Source organism: Mus caroli, chromosome 2 (assembly GCF_900094665.2).
Source record: "Mus caroli chromosome 2, CAROLI_EIJ_v1.1, whole genome shotgun sequence".
NCBI classification, from domain to species: Eukaryota; Metazoa; Chordata; class Mammalia; order Rodentia; family Muridae; genus Mus; species Mus caroli.
Window position 1 is genome coordinate 60,950,235 of NC_034571.1, and position 18,915 is coordinate 60,969,149.

Sequence of the window (18,915 nt, forward strand, 5' to 3'; positions counted from 1 at the left end):
TGGGGACTTTTTGGATAGCATTGCAAATGTAATTGAGGAAATTACCTAATTAAAAATAAAGTTAAAAAAAATGCCCATCTATTATTAACCAACTTCCAGACCTCATGTCACCTAGACAAGATTTTACCCAAAAACATTTTATTTGTAAGTTTATCATTATTCCCTTCAAATCATGTGTCTCTTACATTATTCTCATCACTATCATTAATATTAGTCACATGCACTAAAAGTATGTTTCCAGAATCTAAATAGTAAAGATTTAAAAATATAAATCCACTATAGCATATGCATATTTACATTGTCTATACCAGCAAAATCCTAAACATTCTCCTAGATATTAGATAGAATGCATGTTATACTTTAGATAGTTCTTTCTTCAAATAAAAACCTGAGACTTCTAAGTTGAGTCTGCTGGACAACATTTTAATAATTTATGCTTCAAAGTAAAAAATGGAGAGTATTGTCAAAACTTTCACTAAAAATGGGCTTACTAATCATATGATGTACAAAATGCACTAGGTACTGTCAATATTTCATGATCTGTATCTAGAACAGAACTTAGACTCCCTCGACCCTGGAAAGAAAAAAAGATGGCGACACTTTTGTGTTATCATTCTTTGAAAGAGCATATAAGGAAGAGAATTCATGACCTTATTTGAACCATCTGGAGCTAAGACACAGTGATCTTATCATTTAAATAAGAACATGGCCTTAGATTCTGAAAGAAGACCATTAGTGACTTTTTAATTATTATTACAGCTCTATGTTCTATTTCTCAGTTTTTGCACAGACATTAAAGGCCATTATTTTGCAAAAGGCAGTGTGTACCCATCTGGATATTATTGCCTTAGGGATGCAGGAATTGTGGTTGAAAGAGTGCTAATAAATTATTGAACATAATAAACAGTTTCTTAAGCAGAAAAATTGAAGACCAAGCTCATTTATTTACCTTCTTGCACACTTACCAAGTTTCCCACTGTAAGAACATGGTTGAAATGTTCAGTCATGGGGTAGTGCTCCATAGCCATGAAGAGCGTATTTAACACAATGCAGATAGTAATGGCCAGATCAACAAATGGGTCCATCACCACCAGGTTGACAATATGTTTAACTTTCAGCCAATATGGAGAACAGTCCCAAATTAAGAATATGTTGGAAAATTTATACCAACAGGGTGGACATTTCTGCCTGGATTCTTCTAGTTCTAGATTTAGAAAAAATAGAAGAAACAATAACCAATTATTTGAACCATCTAGAGCTAGGACACAGTGATTCTATCATTTAAAGAAGATCATGGCCTTAGATTCTGAAAGAACATCATTACTGACTGATTACTGATTTACAAATTTATTTTAGATCCAATAAACATGCTCTCAGTAGCAAACATATTTCTCTTTGCTGCAAAGATAATTACTTGATAAAATGGTACAGTATCATCAGTCATGTACATAGGAAAGAAATCTTTTTGTTTTGTTTTTGCATAGACAGTGTTGCTTAACACTTGGCCTCTAGTACAGTGATTGGGCATATAGACAAAGGTTCCATGGGAACATAGCCTTGAACTATTCACTCTGTAAAATTTCATGTTACTGATAGGCTACACAATTTTAAGATTTAGGACAAGGATTAGTGTAATATATAAAGAAATCATTCTTTATGCTTTGATTTTGTGAAAGTGACTTATTCTTTTCTCCAGTCTTAAAATTATTTCAGATCATAATGTAAGGGGTCATGCTGCTGAAGTTTGAAGCACATTACAACAACGGATTTGTGACTAATGGATTAGAAACCTCTAGCTGTTCCCACATACTTATTAAGACATTAAAAGTTTAGAAATTTAGAACATTGAATTTAGTATGCAATACTTTCAGAATACATCACCAGCCATTTAGTAGTAGGACTGTTCCTTTTACTTTTGCTCATAGAGTGTACTTGCCAACACATAAGTAGAGATAGTTGACTCCAACAAGATATTGCAAGATGGCTGAACTGAGGGAGGTAGGGTTTGTTACCAACCTTCTACTGTATTTGTTAAGATGCTGGCTATGCTCATTGCCCTTTGCCTCTGGGAAGGATCTTCTAGAAAGTCCATGGAAACATGGAAAGAGCTCGACCTCCTCTTTCTCATCTCAGTTTCAGTGGTTGTTCCCTGCAAAGCAAATGCTAAGGCATTACATGACTAGCTTGAGCAATACAGCGCAGAAACAAATGGAGACAGTGATTTCCATGAAACACATGCATCATGCGTCTTTATCTTTGATGGCCAATGGCAGATACTGGTGACTTATTGGATCATTAACCTGGAATATTCAAACTGTTGGTTCCATGTAGTCATAAAGGAAAATATAAAATTTTGACTCCTCCTTGATTTTATACTCTTATGAAATAGGATGTGATCAAAATATAGTTAGTAAAGCTTTGCATAGGCATGTATAGCTTGTTTTCAATTAATGAACACACTGTTAAATCTTAATGCCTTAAAATCTTATATATGGTCAGGTCATTTTTCACTTTCGAGAAAGTAGCTGTTTAATTTTAAGAAAATACAGAAGACCATAACATACTTAGCTGTCATCTCATTTTCTAAGCATAAGACATAAGCCCATTTATTATAAAGTATATGCTGATCCATACATGTGATGCAGGGGCAGCAGTTTCATCCAGGGTACCAAAGCAATAAGTCATCTGATTTACACCGAGTCATGCCTCGTCATGCTGATATATTTCCAATTATTTTATCTGGATTAATAATTTATTGGTGTCTCTGTGTAGATTGGTTTTGTGAATACCTATATCAGCATTTTTTTCTTAGTGAGATAAATATGAACCTTAGAAAATGTAGGTAATGATGAAGCTATCTAAGCACAGTGTTTTTGAAAATCTGAACTAAAGCCCAGATAAACTGTGAGAGTTTAGTGGGAAGATTTACTATACACCCTTTACACTAAAAAGTCATTCATTTAATCTTATAATAATAGGGCACTAGGGGTGATGTCTTCGTATGTAAATTCGGTATGGGTACATAGCAAATCATCCAAGGAAGTAATTATTGTTCAATTAATCCTTAGCATATACAGTAGGTAATGCATTCAGGTTTGTGCAAGGAGTGCCGAGGCGCTAACATTTAGCTGGTTAGTCTATTAAAGGTGCTACAAGATGCAGGTGCATTCTCAGCTCGACCAACCAGGAATCATTCTCAAGAGTTCCATTGTGTAGAAACACTGGCTGGTGCAGCAATCATAGGCCAGCCATGCCTGAACTATGTAAAACTTTCTTACATTGTCATCAGTAGCTGGCTTATCTATTATCACCTCTGGCAGAAGCTGTCCAACTGGCGATGTGGGAACTGAGGGTCCACCAACCAAGGAAACCACACCATTGCAATCCACTGTGCTGTGCATCTTCCCATTGGCTGGAAACACCGCCAGCATTCGGGAGGACCTGCTGGTCTGGCTCAGGTTACTGTTGCGCCTCTCTCCGTGTCTTCGGGGAACGAACAATGAGTCTCTACGGCTCTCATTATCCTCAAAGGTGCTGTGTTCATCATCAGCAAAGTCATTCTCAGACCCCACATCCTTGGCTCGCCCTCTAAAGCTGAAAAGGCTTGTTCTGCTATTGCGTCTTGGGGAGAACAGGGAACCACGAATGCTTAACAGAGACTGAAAATTTGAAACACATGACAAAAAGTAAAATTACATTAGAACAGCCTGTTGAAATAGTTTTGCAAGTTTAAGTTGAAGAATATTTCATTGTTATTTTAGAGAGGGTAGCACATCCCTTCTGATTAATATAATTTATTGGCATTCAGATGAGATTAAATTAGTTCTGTACAGTATGGCTTCCAGCCATTGATATTAAATAACAGATAGCTGGAATGCAGCCTAAAAGTAATGGGAGAAAAAAATACCCAGCCACTATGTCTCAAATTTAAACAGAGACATCCTTAACAATCTCTCTATGTATGTATCCACCTACAATGAACATGGGCAGCAAGACAGCAACGGTTTTTAATTTCTCTCTCCTTTTGGATAATTCCAACAATAGTTTTCACAGACTATTTTAGTTCAGTTTCCTAAAACCATGTTACTTTTTTTTTGACACATCTGTAAAACAGATTACTTGTAGAACCATAAAGTAAAAATTCCGAAATTCTGAATGATGCACTTTCCTATAAAGTTTATCATGGCTAATATTTTCAAAGTTCATCGCATAATTGATAAAGAAGTTATGGGATAACAACCAACATGGTGCCTTAAATTAACCAAAGGTACATTTCTGAGTAGCTAACCCCTAGTCTACATTTTGTTGATGTGGTTAGAATAGCCACAAGATTAAATGTCATTACAATTACCAGAAGGCACATTTAACATGAAAAGCCAGTTCTCCTGTCTTCCAACCCTGTGTTATTTCAAAAGCACCTAAGAGTAGATTTGCATATATGTGGATGGGAAGTAAAACTTTCCCATAACTACATGGAGGGAAAAAAAACAGTTTTAAGTGTAATGCAACAGTAGTCAATTTGGTTGATGAAAACCCGTCCATCTATTTAAATTCGCTCTCAGATGGCTCCCTCTCATCGGTGCATCCAAGAACTCTGCAGTGCGTACCTGATGCGGGGAAGAGTACCTCTTTTCATATGTCAGTCTATTCCCTTCTATGGAGAAGCGAAATCCCTTCCTCCTGATGCTGTCTTCAGACTCAGACTTGTGGAATTCATCATCATCTTTCTCTTCTCCTCCAGACTGCTCTTTCTGTTTCCTTTTTTTCCTCCGATTTCGTCTTTCTTTAGCACTCTTCGAACTCAACTTAGAGGCTTCTGAAGAGCTATCTGAGAGCCTGCCTGCTGCACTGGGCTCCCTGGAATGTTCTGAGGCTGTTGCAGCCGCTGCCTGCTAAATAGAGGAGAAATCAATTCAGTGTGTTGCAAGAGACGACTGCATTAAATCTTTAAGATGCTCAAGTTTGGTGTATCATGTCCAAAATGCAAGCTAACTGAAACAAACATCTAGAAGATGTTTTCCAGGTATGAAGGGAAGTTTTTTTTTTCTTTTTAACTAGTAATGAATTTTAGAAATAATCTACTTTTCTTGTGGTAACATTTATTAACTTTGTCTGATGCCACAGAGATTTGTAAGATTCATTGGCAGTCAAGAATTACTCAAGATTCTACTCAAAGCTGGTAATGAGGTAGTAAGCAGGGGTCCTCTCAGGTTTCCATGCTTATCAAAGTGTTCAATACCTTCCACATAGTATCAACATATGTGGAGATGTTCCACATAATCAGCGTTATGAAACATATCACAGTTTCTTCCTCACTCTCACCTGATACTGTCATCTATAGAAAGGAGAGAGAGTCGAGAGCTTTCTGCTAAGCAAGTTAAAAGTTGTTCAGTTCTCTAAAAGCCATCCCAACTATCTTCATATCAAAGTTGGCTCTTACTAGTTATGGGGTAAGATGCTGCATGGTCACAGCTTGTTCTGTTATGAAGAAGTTAGAACTTCTTAGTCAACATTCTTCCCACAATTCCCTTAATCTAGAACTGTAGCAGATAAATTAGCATGCTTGAAGTAACTCTTTTTTTTTTGGTCAAGATGGTTACAAATAAAATTTGATTTAAATAGAGTTTAATTAGTCTTTTTGAAAATACACATAATGAATTCGTATGTCCCATTTAGAAACCACAAGGAATCGTGGGCAATTGGATTCATTTTTTTTCATTCAGTGAGTCAGGTACACTGACAAGCCATGGGAAGGTCCAGTAAGCCTCTTTTAGTACTCCATATTGCTAATGATGCTTCTTTGCCTAGTGGATGGTTTTGCACAAGAGAACATTTTATTAAAAGGAAATTTAACAACCCCACCTAAAGACATTGTATTTCTGAATAAAGAAAATAAGAAATTACTTTAATGAAATGGCCAAATGGGCTTTATATGACAACTAATGAATTTGCTTGTCAGAAAAGATTGTTGTCTTATGATACTTTTTCTAATGCCAGTATATTTGAGTAAAAGATTTTTAACTTGGGGGAAGGGACCCAAAAAACCCTAAAGTTACTATTTCCCCTTTTCTTCTTGATTCTATTTAAAGTGATAAAAATAACATAAGAAGCGTCTTCTGTAGCTAGTGCAAAACAGCTCTGTACAACTTAGTGATGTGACTAGGCCAATTCAATCTAAAGAGATGACCCATACACAGAAGTCCTTGGAGTTTGATGTGCTCAGCTTTCTCATATCCTGTCAGATGACTCTGCCTTTTGTTTCATTACAGCTCTTTGTAACATGGCAGTGAAAGAGGTGACACCAGAAGACTAGAGAAATGAAGGTCTGAGATAAGACCTACTTGAACTGCTGAGTACCTGTGCGGCCTCTTGCTGCTTCTTAAGTTGCTCCAACATCTGCTGAAATTCTGCCTCTTTCTGTTCAGCCTCCTCCAGTGTGGCCTGATTCTGTTCCTCATAGGCCATGGCTACCACAGCCAGGATCAAGTTTATCAGGTAGAATGAGCCCAAGAAAATGACCAGCACAAAAAATATCATGTAGGTTTTGCCAGCAGCACGCAATGTCTAGAAACAAGAATATGAGAATTATTTTTACAATTATGTCAGTATTGGGTGACTTCACATTTTAACTTACTTGTGTATGTGGCAGAACTCTGACAAAATTAACATTTGTGTCTTGTCAGTATTTCTTTAACCTCTATCTCTTCTTTCTTCTTTAAGATAAGCATTCATAGTCATAGTAAGAGATTCTTGGATTCACCAGGAATAACACTTGATAGAAAGCAATGGGACCACCATGAAAAAGCTGAGCCTTTCATGGAAATTAAAGAGACCAATGGAAAAGGTAATACTTGAGTGGGGGACAGGGCAGAGGGAAGACTTGGCTTTTGCTTAGGAGAAATTGTATCTAAGAGGAATGAGAAATAGAATTCAAGGCATGGCGAAACAGAACAGAATTACTCTCCTTGGCGTTACTCCATTTAATGCATATTGTAATCAATGGGAGAGAGGAGTCCGAGTCATTCTTTCTCTACTGTATCATGCTGCGGGTTGTGTTTCATGACTCGGTTTGTGTTCTTACACGCTTTTACTTAAATTTTCAGATTCTCACCAGTTGGTATAGATTTTCCCAGAAGTCCTGAGTCATCAGTCGAAACAGGGACAAAAATGCCCAACTGAAGGTATCAAAGCTTGTGTAACCATAATTAGGGTTTCTACCAGCTTTTACACACATATATCCTTCTGGACATTGGCTGCAAATGGGGAAAAAGAAAGTATGACAAGACATTCTGCTGTCTTCTTACTCTGGTAGAAGCCCACACTTACAAAATAATCTAGTCACTACTTAAAGGACACAAGTGTGTGGAATCCAAATTGCTGATACATTTCCCACCTTTGACTCCATAGTATCTTATTAGCTGCAAGGTATTGATATTGCTAAGTAACCCTTTTCCCTCACTGTGAAGTCTCTAAAGGTGATTCATAGCTGTATACGTACATCAAGAAAATAGCATTACAGAGCAAAGTATTGCTTCTTGCTTTACAGATGAAACTTTAATATTTAGATAATTTCTTGTTTTATTTATATCATAGTTACTGACAATTAGTATGCATAAAGTTAGTTGCTGTTATCAGTCAATTTCTAGAGCCAAAGATACACACATACACATCCATATACACACATATGTATGGGGACATACTACACATACTCACATCTCACATACGTGATCAGCTTACCCTGCATCAGAGCTATTTCCACACAGCAGTGCATCTAAAACACCCTCCAGGAAATAATGATATCCTGTTTGAAAAAAAGAAAGCCACGTGATACACACTTGCATTGTGAAACACATTAAAAGGAGAGTAGGAAAGTCAGGTCTTACTTTTTGGTTCACTAAGTGAGTTTACAAGTATCTTATCATCCACTTAAACACATGAGTTTTTTCCTTTTGTTCCTTCAAATTCTGTTATTAAATTAAAGGTATCGATAATCAACTGTAGGATGTTTTTTTCTTTTCATTATTAATGGAATGTTCGTGACAACCATGGGTACTTATGGAACATTTATGAAAAGGTATCAGTATTTTCTATTACTTTTGTAAAATAAAGAAAAAGTTCATCATCCAAAGAAGATGAGAATGATGGGTATCTCAAAAATAACTACATATTTCAAAAGAAAAAATGATATATTTTCTTGTTCCATTTTCATATTTTCAATTCCTGTTAAAATTTTCAAATTAATTATAACTTACATTTTTCAGTTCATAGAATATATGTCAGTAGACTCATAAATAGTATCAACTATCTGAATATTTTAATGAAATGAAATATTTTAGAATTGAATATAAAACAAATAATATTTCTTACAAATTAATGAAAAGTGTAGAACATCTTAAACATTAAAGTTAAAACAATTTGAGTAGGTGAACATCAAATCTTATCAGTGTTCCCTAGTTCTCAAGAGTCCACATATTTCACTACTAGAGGAGCCAAGACTTTCCTTGGCCATCCATTTCCTTTCCATCAAAGATTGACAAGGAAGAAACAACCTCGTGTTGTGTCCAGTAGATTGTATGCTCACACAGTATCCTCAGAAAACCCATTATCCCATTGCAACTACTCATTCAAAAAGTATTAGCAGTATTAGAAATAAAGCGAAGTTCATTATCCCCCTATAACTTAGTTGGGATTTTGTATCCTTTCAAGAAGTGAAATGAGTAGATAGGAATGACAGAAAAGGAGAATGGAAACAGGCCACCTCAGGAGGTAAAAGGTGGGGTGACCCTCTAGAATGTACCAGAGACCAGGGAGGTGAGAGACACTCAGGGGGAGGGACCTTAGGTGAAATGCCCAACAGTGGGTAGAAGGAACTTGTAGAGCCCACCTCCAGTAGAAAGACAGGACATCAAGTGGAGGAATGGGGTTGCCATCCCAAAGTCAAAAACTCTGACCCAGAATTGTTTCTGTTTAAAAGGACTGCAGGAACTAAAATGGAGAAGAGACTGAGGGAAGGGAGGTCCAGTGATCAGACTAATTGGGGATTCAGCCCAAGGGGAGACTCCAAGGCCTGATACTATTACTGATGATATGGTGTGCTTATGGACAGGAGCCTAGCATGGCTGCAATCCGAGAGGCCCAACAAGTAGCTGAAAGAGCCAGATGCAGATACTTACACCCAACCAATGGACAGAAGCCAGGAACTCCTGCAGTTGAATTAGGGAAAGGCTGGAAGAAGCTGAGGAGGATGACTACCCCATAGGAAGACCAGCAGTCTCAACTAACCTGGATCCCTGAGATCTCTCAGACACTGAGCCACCAACCAGGCAGCATACACCAGCTGATATGAGCCCCCTGACACATATACAGCAGAAGACTGCCAAGTCTGAGAAGATAAACTTAACCCTTGAGAGACTTGAGATCACAGGGAGTGGGGGTGTTTGGTGGGGTGGGGTCTGGGGACATCCTCTTGGAAATGGGGTAGGAGGGAGGAGGTATGGGATGAGGAACAGTCAGAGCACAGACTGGAAGTAGGTAATGACTGAAAAATTAAAGTAAAGAAAGATTAAAGAATAATAAAAAAAGTCAAATAACGTGTGTAAATATTTTCAAAATTTACATCAGATAATTTTCTAAGTGACTACAACATCCTTGTGATCGTCTTTAGTCTGTGACTAGACAGGAAGCAGGCAGACTATGAAAGGATAAGTACACATATTGATGGTTCTTACTTGAGTCTTGAATGTATGATTTCCAGTCAAATTCGAACACGGTTTCATTTACAAGTGTGCCGTTGTAATCCATAGTTATATTCTTCTCTATGCTATGTTCCTCAAGGGAAGCATTGGTGGGAGGCCACTGTACACATTTATTCCTCAGGTTGCCCATGAAGAGCTGCAGCCCGATGAGAGCAAAGACGCTGAGACAGAACACAGTGAGTATCATGACGTCAGACAGCTTCTTCACTGACTGGATCAGGGCCCCCACGATGGTCTTCAGGCCTGAGAGAAAGAAGCGTATCAGGCATCTGAAATATTAAATAAGTCCTTCACACAATTCTCTTGGAGACACTGAATAAACATGTAAGTCCCAAAATGTCCCATGGCAGGGACATTTTCCTATAAAAAGTTCTAGAGTGTAGCTTCATTTAAGAACATACCATTCATGCTGTTGTAGGTTATTCTTTATGTCTTATAATTGGTCTTTTGTTAACAATGAATGGGATTGTTTTTGCACAGGCATCAATGGGTATAATGAATAAAAATTAAAAATTTATACATATAATAGGGAACAAATTCTGTATCACATTGACATTACAAAAATACTTTTTTTTTTTTGAGACAGGGTTTCTCTGTGTAGCCCTGGCTGTCCTGGAACTCACTCTGTAGACCATGCTGGCCTCAAATTCAGAAATCTGCCTGCCTCTGCCTTCCAAGTGCTGGGATTAAAGGTGTGCACCACCACTGCCCGGCACAAAGATACATTTTATAGTAGAAATTGGTTGGGTTGAATATCAGAATGTCCACAAATTAAATACAAACATTGATAAAACCTCCAGAGAGAGTAATCTTATAGGAAGGACTCCGTCTTATGATTCTTGGCTTTCTGTAATGATGAGTGGCAAGCAAGGAGGCTCAGTTGAAAAAGTCTCAGAGTTAACTCACTGATTAACCTACATGCTTTCATATAGCTCTCACCTGGAATTACTGAAATAGTTTTCAATGCTCGAAGAACTCTGAATGTTCGCAATGCTGAGACATTGCCCAGGTCCACAAACTCCGTCACATATCTGTAATGAGGAGTTCACACACAGACACAATAACAGGAAGCAAAGAAAGATTTGTAGGTACAAATATCTTATGCTTTATAGTAATGACTTCTAATTAGAAATGTGGGCATGGTCTTTAGACGCAATCCTCTAAATGTGTGAAGAGCTAAAAATTACCTAGGTATACAAACTTTGTTACTTACCTGTAAATTATTTAAGATTGAAAAGACACTAGCATTTATCTGATATTTTATGAAGATCTTTGCTGTTTTTAAATAGTGTAAGTTGCAAATTAAAATTTAGACTTCATCAATGTAGTCTTATTTTCATGATAAACACCACAACTAAATCTAAATTTCATAAAATATACAATCTTGATGCCATTTGGTAGGCAAGGTAGAAACACTATATGTGAACTGGGAAAATTAATTAAATTAATTAGTTAACTGGAACCAAAGCCACAGGCTAGGGTTTCAGCTAGAAAAGAAATGATATAGGAAATCATCCAACAGAAACTATCGATTATAATAGATTGCCTCTTGCCCCACTATTCAAGACTCACATTTCCTAAAATAACGTTTGAATAGAAGTTGGACAAATAAATTAACAATAGCATCTTACATGGCCCAAGGCTGCTCTGTCATCACTTCTATTTTAGTCTCAAGAGTGAGAAGTCTCAAATACTGTCCTGAAAGTTGTGGCTGAAAAGCATGGGAACCTTTCATATTCCAATCAGATATAAAGTTATACAGTTAAGGTCAGACATCCAGTATTTGCACGTTGGAGCCTATCAGTACCATCTCCTGTCCTATGTATCCCTTCACTCCTGCTGATGCCCAGAAAGTCAGCTACCCAGATGGGATAAGTGGTATTAATCCACTGTCCTCCATACCTACTTTTGGCTATTCTTGAATAGCTACCCATTATTTTCATCTTCCTGGTGTGGAGGGGCGTGATTTATCACTAGCAAAAGGGAGAGGACAGGAAAGTAGGGACTGAATATACAAGTCAGTGTATATTGAAAAGGTTTGTGTTGAGTAAAATAAAGAAGAGCCTAAAAACAAGAGAGGGAGGGAAGGAGGGAGGGAAGGGAGAGAGAGAGAGAGAGAGAGAGAGAGAGAGAGAGAGAGAGAGAGAGAGAGAGAGAGAAATACAAATTGAGTCAGAAGGGAAATAGAGACAAGGTATGTCTGTTCAAGAAATAACCACTTATTTGATTTATAATGTATCAAATGTCTTTTTCATCTTATGATCTTATTTCCAGCATGGCTACCTGCTTTCTACTATTCTATAAAGGTAACAAAAGAAGCCATGGGATGAGGCACAACAGGACTATGAAAGATCAGTGCAAGTTTGTGGGACCAGTGCAAATTTTGCTGTGTGAACTTTCAAAACCATCCTCCAGCTCAGGATATAAATAAGTTATGCTTCAATATTACAAGTATTTGTGTGAGGAGACCAGAATATACAATATTTTCTTTCTTTTTTTAGGGGGGTAGGGGGGTGAGACAGGATTTCTCTCTATAGCCCTGGCTGTCCTGGAACTCACTCTGTAGACCAGGCTGACCTTGAACTTTGAAATTCACCTGCCTCTGCTTCCCAAGTGCTGGGATTAAAGGTGTGTGCCACGCCTGCCTGGCTACAAAATTTTCTGATATGTTTTAAGTGTTATTAAAATTGCTATTACTATTCTTATGGAGAAGTGGAATGAGTTTACCCTTTGAGGTAAATGTTAAGACATGGAGTTCAGGTGCCCAAATCATGCCAGGATGTTTTACCATTCGAGCATGTTGTTTAAAAACCTGAGCATAGACAGCAAACCAAACTGTCTTCTCTCAGGTTTCCAAAAGAGAAGGCACTTACGCGAATGTAATGACAGTGAAGTCCAGCCAGTTCCATGGGTCGCGAAGGAAAGTAAAATCTTCTAAACAGAAGCCCCTTGCAATAATTTTTATTAGTGATTCAAAAGTATATATTCCTGTGAAGGTGTACCTAGAAACAAGTAGCCAAATAAATTAAGGACTTTGTAATTTCATTCAGAGTACATCGGCTTCTTAGCATTTTGTTCTGGGAAAACATGGATACCAACAAAGGAAACATGTTAACTTGAATAGTTTCAGAATCCATCCCATACATAGTTTCTTATGTTTTTGTTTTTGTTTTTGTTTTCATAATCTGATCTTCCATTTAGAAGCACTGGAAGAAGAGGCTTTGGGAAACACTGTGGGGGTGAAAGGTCAGAAACCAGAGAGTTCTATGTGTCAGAACGTGGGCAGGCACCAAAGCTGCGATTGGAACATCCAGAGCTCCAGTTACGTAACTGCCTCTCCTTCCACTGGGGCATCAAGAGCTGGCCAGTGTCATTAGTAATGCTTCCAGCCTTTGAGAACGCTTCCTGAATTTCCACTGTAGACAGTTTAGCCTTCCATAAACTGAATTTCCAAGTTTTATAATCCTGAAATTTTAGTTAAGTTCTTGATGTTCATACTTAAAATAGATATAAACCTGGATAAATCCCAGTGATCAAGATACTCAATATGGTTCTTTATTATTATTATTATTATTATTATTATTATATATTTACTTTATTTACATTCCAAATGTTGTCCACTTTCCTGCTTTCCCCTCTGAAAATCCCCTCTCCCCTCCCCTCTCCCCCTGCTCACCAACCCAGCCACACCCTCTTGCCCTGGCATTCCCCTACACTGTGGTTCTTAATGTAGCAGTTACAGCTTAATCATTTTGATTCTTAATTAGCCAAATTAATATGGAGGTTATTTGGAATAAAATGTCCAGCATATATTATCTATATTTCTGTAGTTACTTCCATCAATTTTCTTTTCAAATACTGGATCCAGAAAGAAAACCCTTGAAGTTTTCTAGTAGACTTTGTATCAATTATAAGAGTAAAGAGAAATCCTAGATCTGACACCAGCAAGCCTAGGACCCAATGACTGTTGTCTTATTTTAAAGCAGCATCTATAAATGACTTTATCACACATGTTCTCCAGTTTAATTTAAAGGCTACATTGAGACATAGTTTCAAAAATCTCAAATATATGTACAGGAGCAAACATTTAAAATAAACTTACTCCACATTCTTTGTCCAGTCAGGAGGGTTACTCATTGTCATAAATACACAGTTTGTCAAAATAGTGCACATGATTAACATGCTGAATAATGTAGGTTAGTGTTAAGGAACATACAAAAGAAAGTTCATGCATTATATTTAAAAAAAACCAAAGTAACACTGAAAAACCCAAACCTCAGTTCAACAGGACTCATGGGTAAACATGTGCATAAATACTACCTAATCTCCTTAAATTTCACTCAAATTTCATATGATGCTAAATATGCATCATAGTGTGACCTCCATAATTTCAGATTAAATGAGAGTATGGAAGGACATAAGAATACAAGTTGTTATTGCGGTTGTTTTTATGCCAGCATGATTACCTCCCAAAGAGCTTTTCTAAGAGGGGAGGGGGGGTGGGGGGAGTGCATTTCTCTCTTTTAAACTGTATTTAAAATTTATTTGCAACATTGTTGAGCAGAAAGCATGGATTTGAATTAATTACCCAATTAGAATAGTAAATTGTCCAGGAAGGTGCATTTCTGCAATACCGAGATCTCGTCGTTAATGGGATAGGATTTTGACATCACCGTCAAAGCAGAGCGTGGTGCAGAGTGCTAAGTAGCAGTGTTTTGAGTGAGTTTATGTAAGCACAACAGAATGAGAAGATGAAAGGGGAGATGCGTGAAGGTCAGGGCTCATTGCCACTGGGATGTAATTGAAATTCCACAGTGACACCTGTTCTTGGGCCAATCGGTCACTTATCCTTTCTGTGCCTTCAACCACCCTCTGGCTCCACCTACATCCAACACCCGGATGTTAAGCTGGACAGACTTTGTTGTTTGGTCTTGTAGATTAAAGTAATCAGTGCATATGAAATGCTCGGAAGAAATGCGGCTGGAAATACGTGTATGCACTGAGTGGTAGGTCAGAGGAAGAACAGGTAATAGGGCCATTGAAAATGGCTGTAAAAAGTGTTTTAGAAATGCCAGAAATAACCGCTACGTCCTGGAGAAAACAGATGGTCCGCAGGATCTTAAAACACGTGTTTTCTGTCTTAGTAGCAGGTACTCTTTCTACTAAGCTCGATTGACCACACAAAACATTTCCATTAGGTGTAGGGAAAGATTTCATCAAATGACCACATGATGGCACTAGAAATACAAACTAAGATGGAAAAGCTTTTGAGTGAGCATAAGCACTTTTTATAAGGTACATCTTTAGTGATCGATGATAGACTATTAACAGGATTAAGATTTACTTGTGATCAACTGGACTAAAAAAAGAAGGACCTTTATTTTTTGTTGTTGTTTTTATTGTTTTTGTTAGTTATTATTTTACTTTCTTGTTTTGTTTTGTATCTCCTTTTGTTGGTGTAGTGCTGTTTTTTTTTGTTTGTTTGTTTTTGTTTTTTTAAATGAACGTTTCTTGTTTAGTCATTGTTTTTGTAGTGCCAGGGAACAAATCAAACCCAGATCCTTGTGCTTGAACAACTCTTCAGATTTTAGAATTTAGGATTTAAAAAAAAACTTGCTAGTATGACCTTATGATACTTAGAATAGTATTTTTATACTAATTGTGACCAAGGCCACCAAAAGAGACTCAGTCATAAATGAAGGTTTTCACTGATCAATATCCACACCAGAACTGAGTTGCAGAAACCTTTAAACCCAGAGGCAACCACAGAGGCAAACTCCCTTCAACCTTTTAGAACAGTTTTAGCTTCTCTCCTGAATCTGCACTAAAGAGACAATGCTATACAACAGACTCATATATTCTGTGGCTTAAATCTAATATTCAGCCAACTTCATAAAGCTGATCAGAAAAGTTGACTACCTAGCTAAGCCTGAAGTGCTTTGAGATTCTTATAAGCTTACATGATCCCCCCAAAGATCTTTAAAATGGCATACATCATATCTGTGTCTAATCTGTTTTTTACTTTGAAAATAGTTTTTTTGTGTGATTAATTTTACTGAAAATTTTATGCAACTCTGTACAAAGATGGTGACAAGAAACATGGCGATCTTGCACAAAACATAGGGGATTCAATATGTATATGCAAGCTAGTGTTAGTTGTCAATCTGACAGAATCTAGAATCCTCTAGGAGACAAGCCTCACTGCATGTCTCTGGGGAATTATTGTGACTGCCTTGTTAATTCAGATGGAAAGACCCATCTACTGTGGCTGGCATCGTTCCCTGGCTGGGATCCTGGAATGTAGACTGGGGTTCAGGGCTGAAGGGGTGCCTTAATGGTAGAGTGTTTCCCTGACATTTCTGAGGCCCCTGGTTTAATTCTCAGCACTACAAAAACAAAAAGAGATTTCCTTGACCAACAAAAGATATTAGATGAAAGCTGTAGAGTATATGCACATTTTTTTAAACTTAAGAATACATAGAAAACACAACGAATACAAACAGTTAACACCAACCACTTGCAAAAGGATATGAGTGTACCAAAATCTTAATAGCTATTTTCCTAAGAGGATTGAAGGGTGTTAAAATGTACAGGGCGGAAGTGGCACTGAACCGGAAGATGGCCTTCCCTTTATTCAATACTATAAAAGTCTGTAAAATAGGAATAAACACATAAGTATAAAATCGACTTTCTATTTTCCAATAGGGTTACAGTGAATAATTCCAGTTCGGACACCCAGGACAATCACTTTTGATCTGTTACCATGAACACCAGCTCTCTCTGGATCACTTATGTCTCAGAGATGAAGCCTACAGTGGCTCTTACCTTCCACCAACCACTTACCTGAGTTTGTGCACAAGAATGTCTTTATTTCCTTAATATTTTAAGTGTCTTACTTAAGCCAAAGTTTGAAATGGGGACACATTTCATTTTCATCCTAACATTCACAAGAATTCCTTCTCATAATGATTTGTTTGCCTAGATGAAGTATCGGGAAAATGAATCCTGCAGAATGCAAAATCATTCAACAGAACCGAATGTTTTAAAAATAAATATTCCTTCACTACCCGTGCTTATAAAATAAACATCATCGCTCCGCTGGTAATAGAGAACAAAAGCAGCTTCCATCTAGCCCACACCGATTGGATGGATATCATCCAGTCATTGATTTCTGCAGGACAGGCTCCCTGGAGAGTATCTTGTTGACCAGGAGTGCTAAATTCTGTATTGGGATTCCTGAGGTAGCTGACACTTAGTTTCTAATCCCAATTGACTCTCTCCTGCATGGAGGAAAAGCTCAAGGCCCCTGGAGAACTCAGGACCCATAAACATGAAGAGCATCTACGACAAGAGTCAGACTTACTACACAGCAAAGATCAGTGTGCAGAGGGAAAAGACTCACCATGCAACACGGCTTAGTCTGACACAGTTCTTCTAAGTCATTTACTGATACTCAGACTATGCCGAGATGGATGAAGCTGACATCTCTGTGAATAACACACTAAACAGAGAGAATGCTAAGGTTTGAATTTATCTTTTTTTTTTTTTAGTTACTCTATTCTAATTCCTAAGTATGGGGAATGCAATTAAGGCCTCCTGCATGCTAAGCAAGTGTTTTACCATAGGGTCATGCTCCCAGCACAGGGTATGTGTGCACATGTGTGTATAATCTATAACCAACCCAGAGTGTTATACAAGGGATCCACCACCGAATGCTGTCCCCAGCACAGCTTTTAAAATGTTTATGAATCTATTCCTTAAAACTCCCATGTTTTAGCCTTTTGATGCATAGCTCTATGGACCCTGCTATGATTAGCACACTCTATAATGTGCCGTTTGTTTTCTCCTGAGCATTTTTTTGATAGCATTTCTTCTTCACATTTAAACTTTAGGTCACTAACATATTTTCATTTTATTTTTCACTTTGACCTTGAAATTTTCAAATGGAGCAATCCTTGAACACAGAGTTTCTGTTTGAAAATAGCCCTTTCTCTCTGGGATTCAAACAGAAAAGCTCTAAATGTACTATGAAAATATCCCCTAATCGGTGGGGATCTGTTAGTCTTCTCCGCTGTGACACACACACACACACACACACACACACACACACACACACACAAAATTCCAACTACTGAGAGTAAAGCCTGTGTTTAGAAAGTTGTAATGCAATTTTGAGTCTGCTGAAAATGATGATAAAATAAAACAAGAGACTGTAGGCTGGGCTATCCCATTTCATTTCAGTTACTTAGCAATTAATGTCACTGTGTCATAGATAAACAGAGACCACCACATGAACTGGGTGGGAAAAGTGCTGCTTCTCTAAGCCTGACCTTTGACCACATGTCTAATCATCACTGAATGGGTGCATCCAGCACAAGGGAGACTACCTTAAGATGTCTGTGAGGGAGAAACACACTCCAGGGACAATCGCTTGTGGTTGGTACATAGTCCCTGTTATTCTCTCTGAATCATTCAATATTTTTGTCCCTAAACGACCTTGTGAAAGCATCATAAAACATGAATGGACTTGGGTAAGGGAAATGCCCTTGCCTTAAGGAAGTGAGCATCCAAGGACACAGAACGAGCAAAGCTTAGGACCAATGATTTTTTCAAAGCTCTTGCTTATACCTCCTTATCCAGAAACACAGCCAGTCAAATGTGATAGAAATATTGGGGGCTAGAGTAGGAACTGTAGTTAAAAAAATGTAACTAGAAAGAATCTATACTCTTCACTTAAGAATCTCATCTCATATATTACTATAGACCAATTTTGAAATGACTATGGTGATAGAGATGACAAATGAGTTTCAGGCTTACTGTGGCATCTTTCACAGCCTGGAGGATGAGTCTTGGGAGGGTCAATAGTAGTTCAGTGGGCAGAGAAATTCCCAGGCTCATCCCATGGAAACTGGCTATACTCAGAATTGCAATGACACAGGTTCCTTGGCCACCTTCTATTTAAATGATGAGTAAAGGAAGCTGTGGTGGTTTGAATGAGAATAACCCCAGTAGGCATGTGTATTTCAATATATGGGCCTCAGATGTCAAAGCTGTTTGGGAAGGACTTTGTTGGAGTTCATGTGTTAACAGATGTAGGTTTTGAGGTTTCAAAAGTCCGTACCATTCTCAGTTTGTGTTCTCTCTGTCTCTCTCTATCTCT

General features: G+C 37.7%; 1 protein-coding gene across 2 annotated transcripts in view; it reads right to left on the reverse strand.

Moving 5' to 3' along the window:
- LOC110308193 (sodium channel protein type 1 subunit alpha) overlaps positions 1-18,915 on the reverse strand; it is a 153,082-nt gene that overhangs the window by 43,114 nt on the left and 91,053 nt on the right. Inside the window, exons 3-14 of one of the 2 annotated variants that reach the window (XM_021180584.2) lie at positions 16,287-16,405; positions 13,858-13,947; positions 12,629-12,757; positions 10,695-10,786; positions 9,729-9,998; positions 7,738-7,801; positions 7,112-7,253; positions 6,358-6,564; positions 4,608-4,892; positions 3,279-3,659; positions 2,017-2,149; positions 966-1,204 (exon numbers count right to left, since the gene is read on the reverse strand). In XM_021180584.2, the coding sequence (XP_021036243.1) occupies positions 966-1,204; positions 2,017-2,149; positions 3,279-3,659; positions 4,608-4,892; positions 6,358-6,564; positions 7,112-7,253; positions 7,738-7,801; positions 9,729-9,998; positions 10,695-10,786; positions 12,629-12,757; positions 13,858-13,947; positions 16,287-16,405 (2,151 nt within the window). The remainder of the gene's footprint in view (positions 1-965; positions 1,205-2,016; positions 2,150-3,278; positions 3,660-4,607; positions 4,893-6,357; positions 6,565-7,111; positions 7,254-7,737; positions 7,802-9,728; positions 9,999-10,694; positions 10,787-12,628; positions 12,758-13,857; positions 13,948-16,286; positions 16,406-18,915) is intronic. The other variant, XM_021180599.1, reaches the window with a different exon arrangement.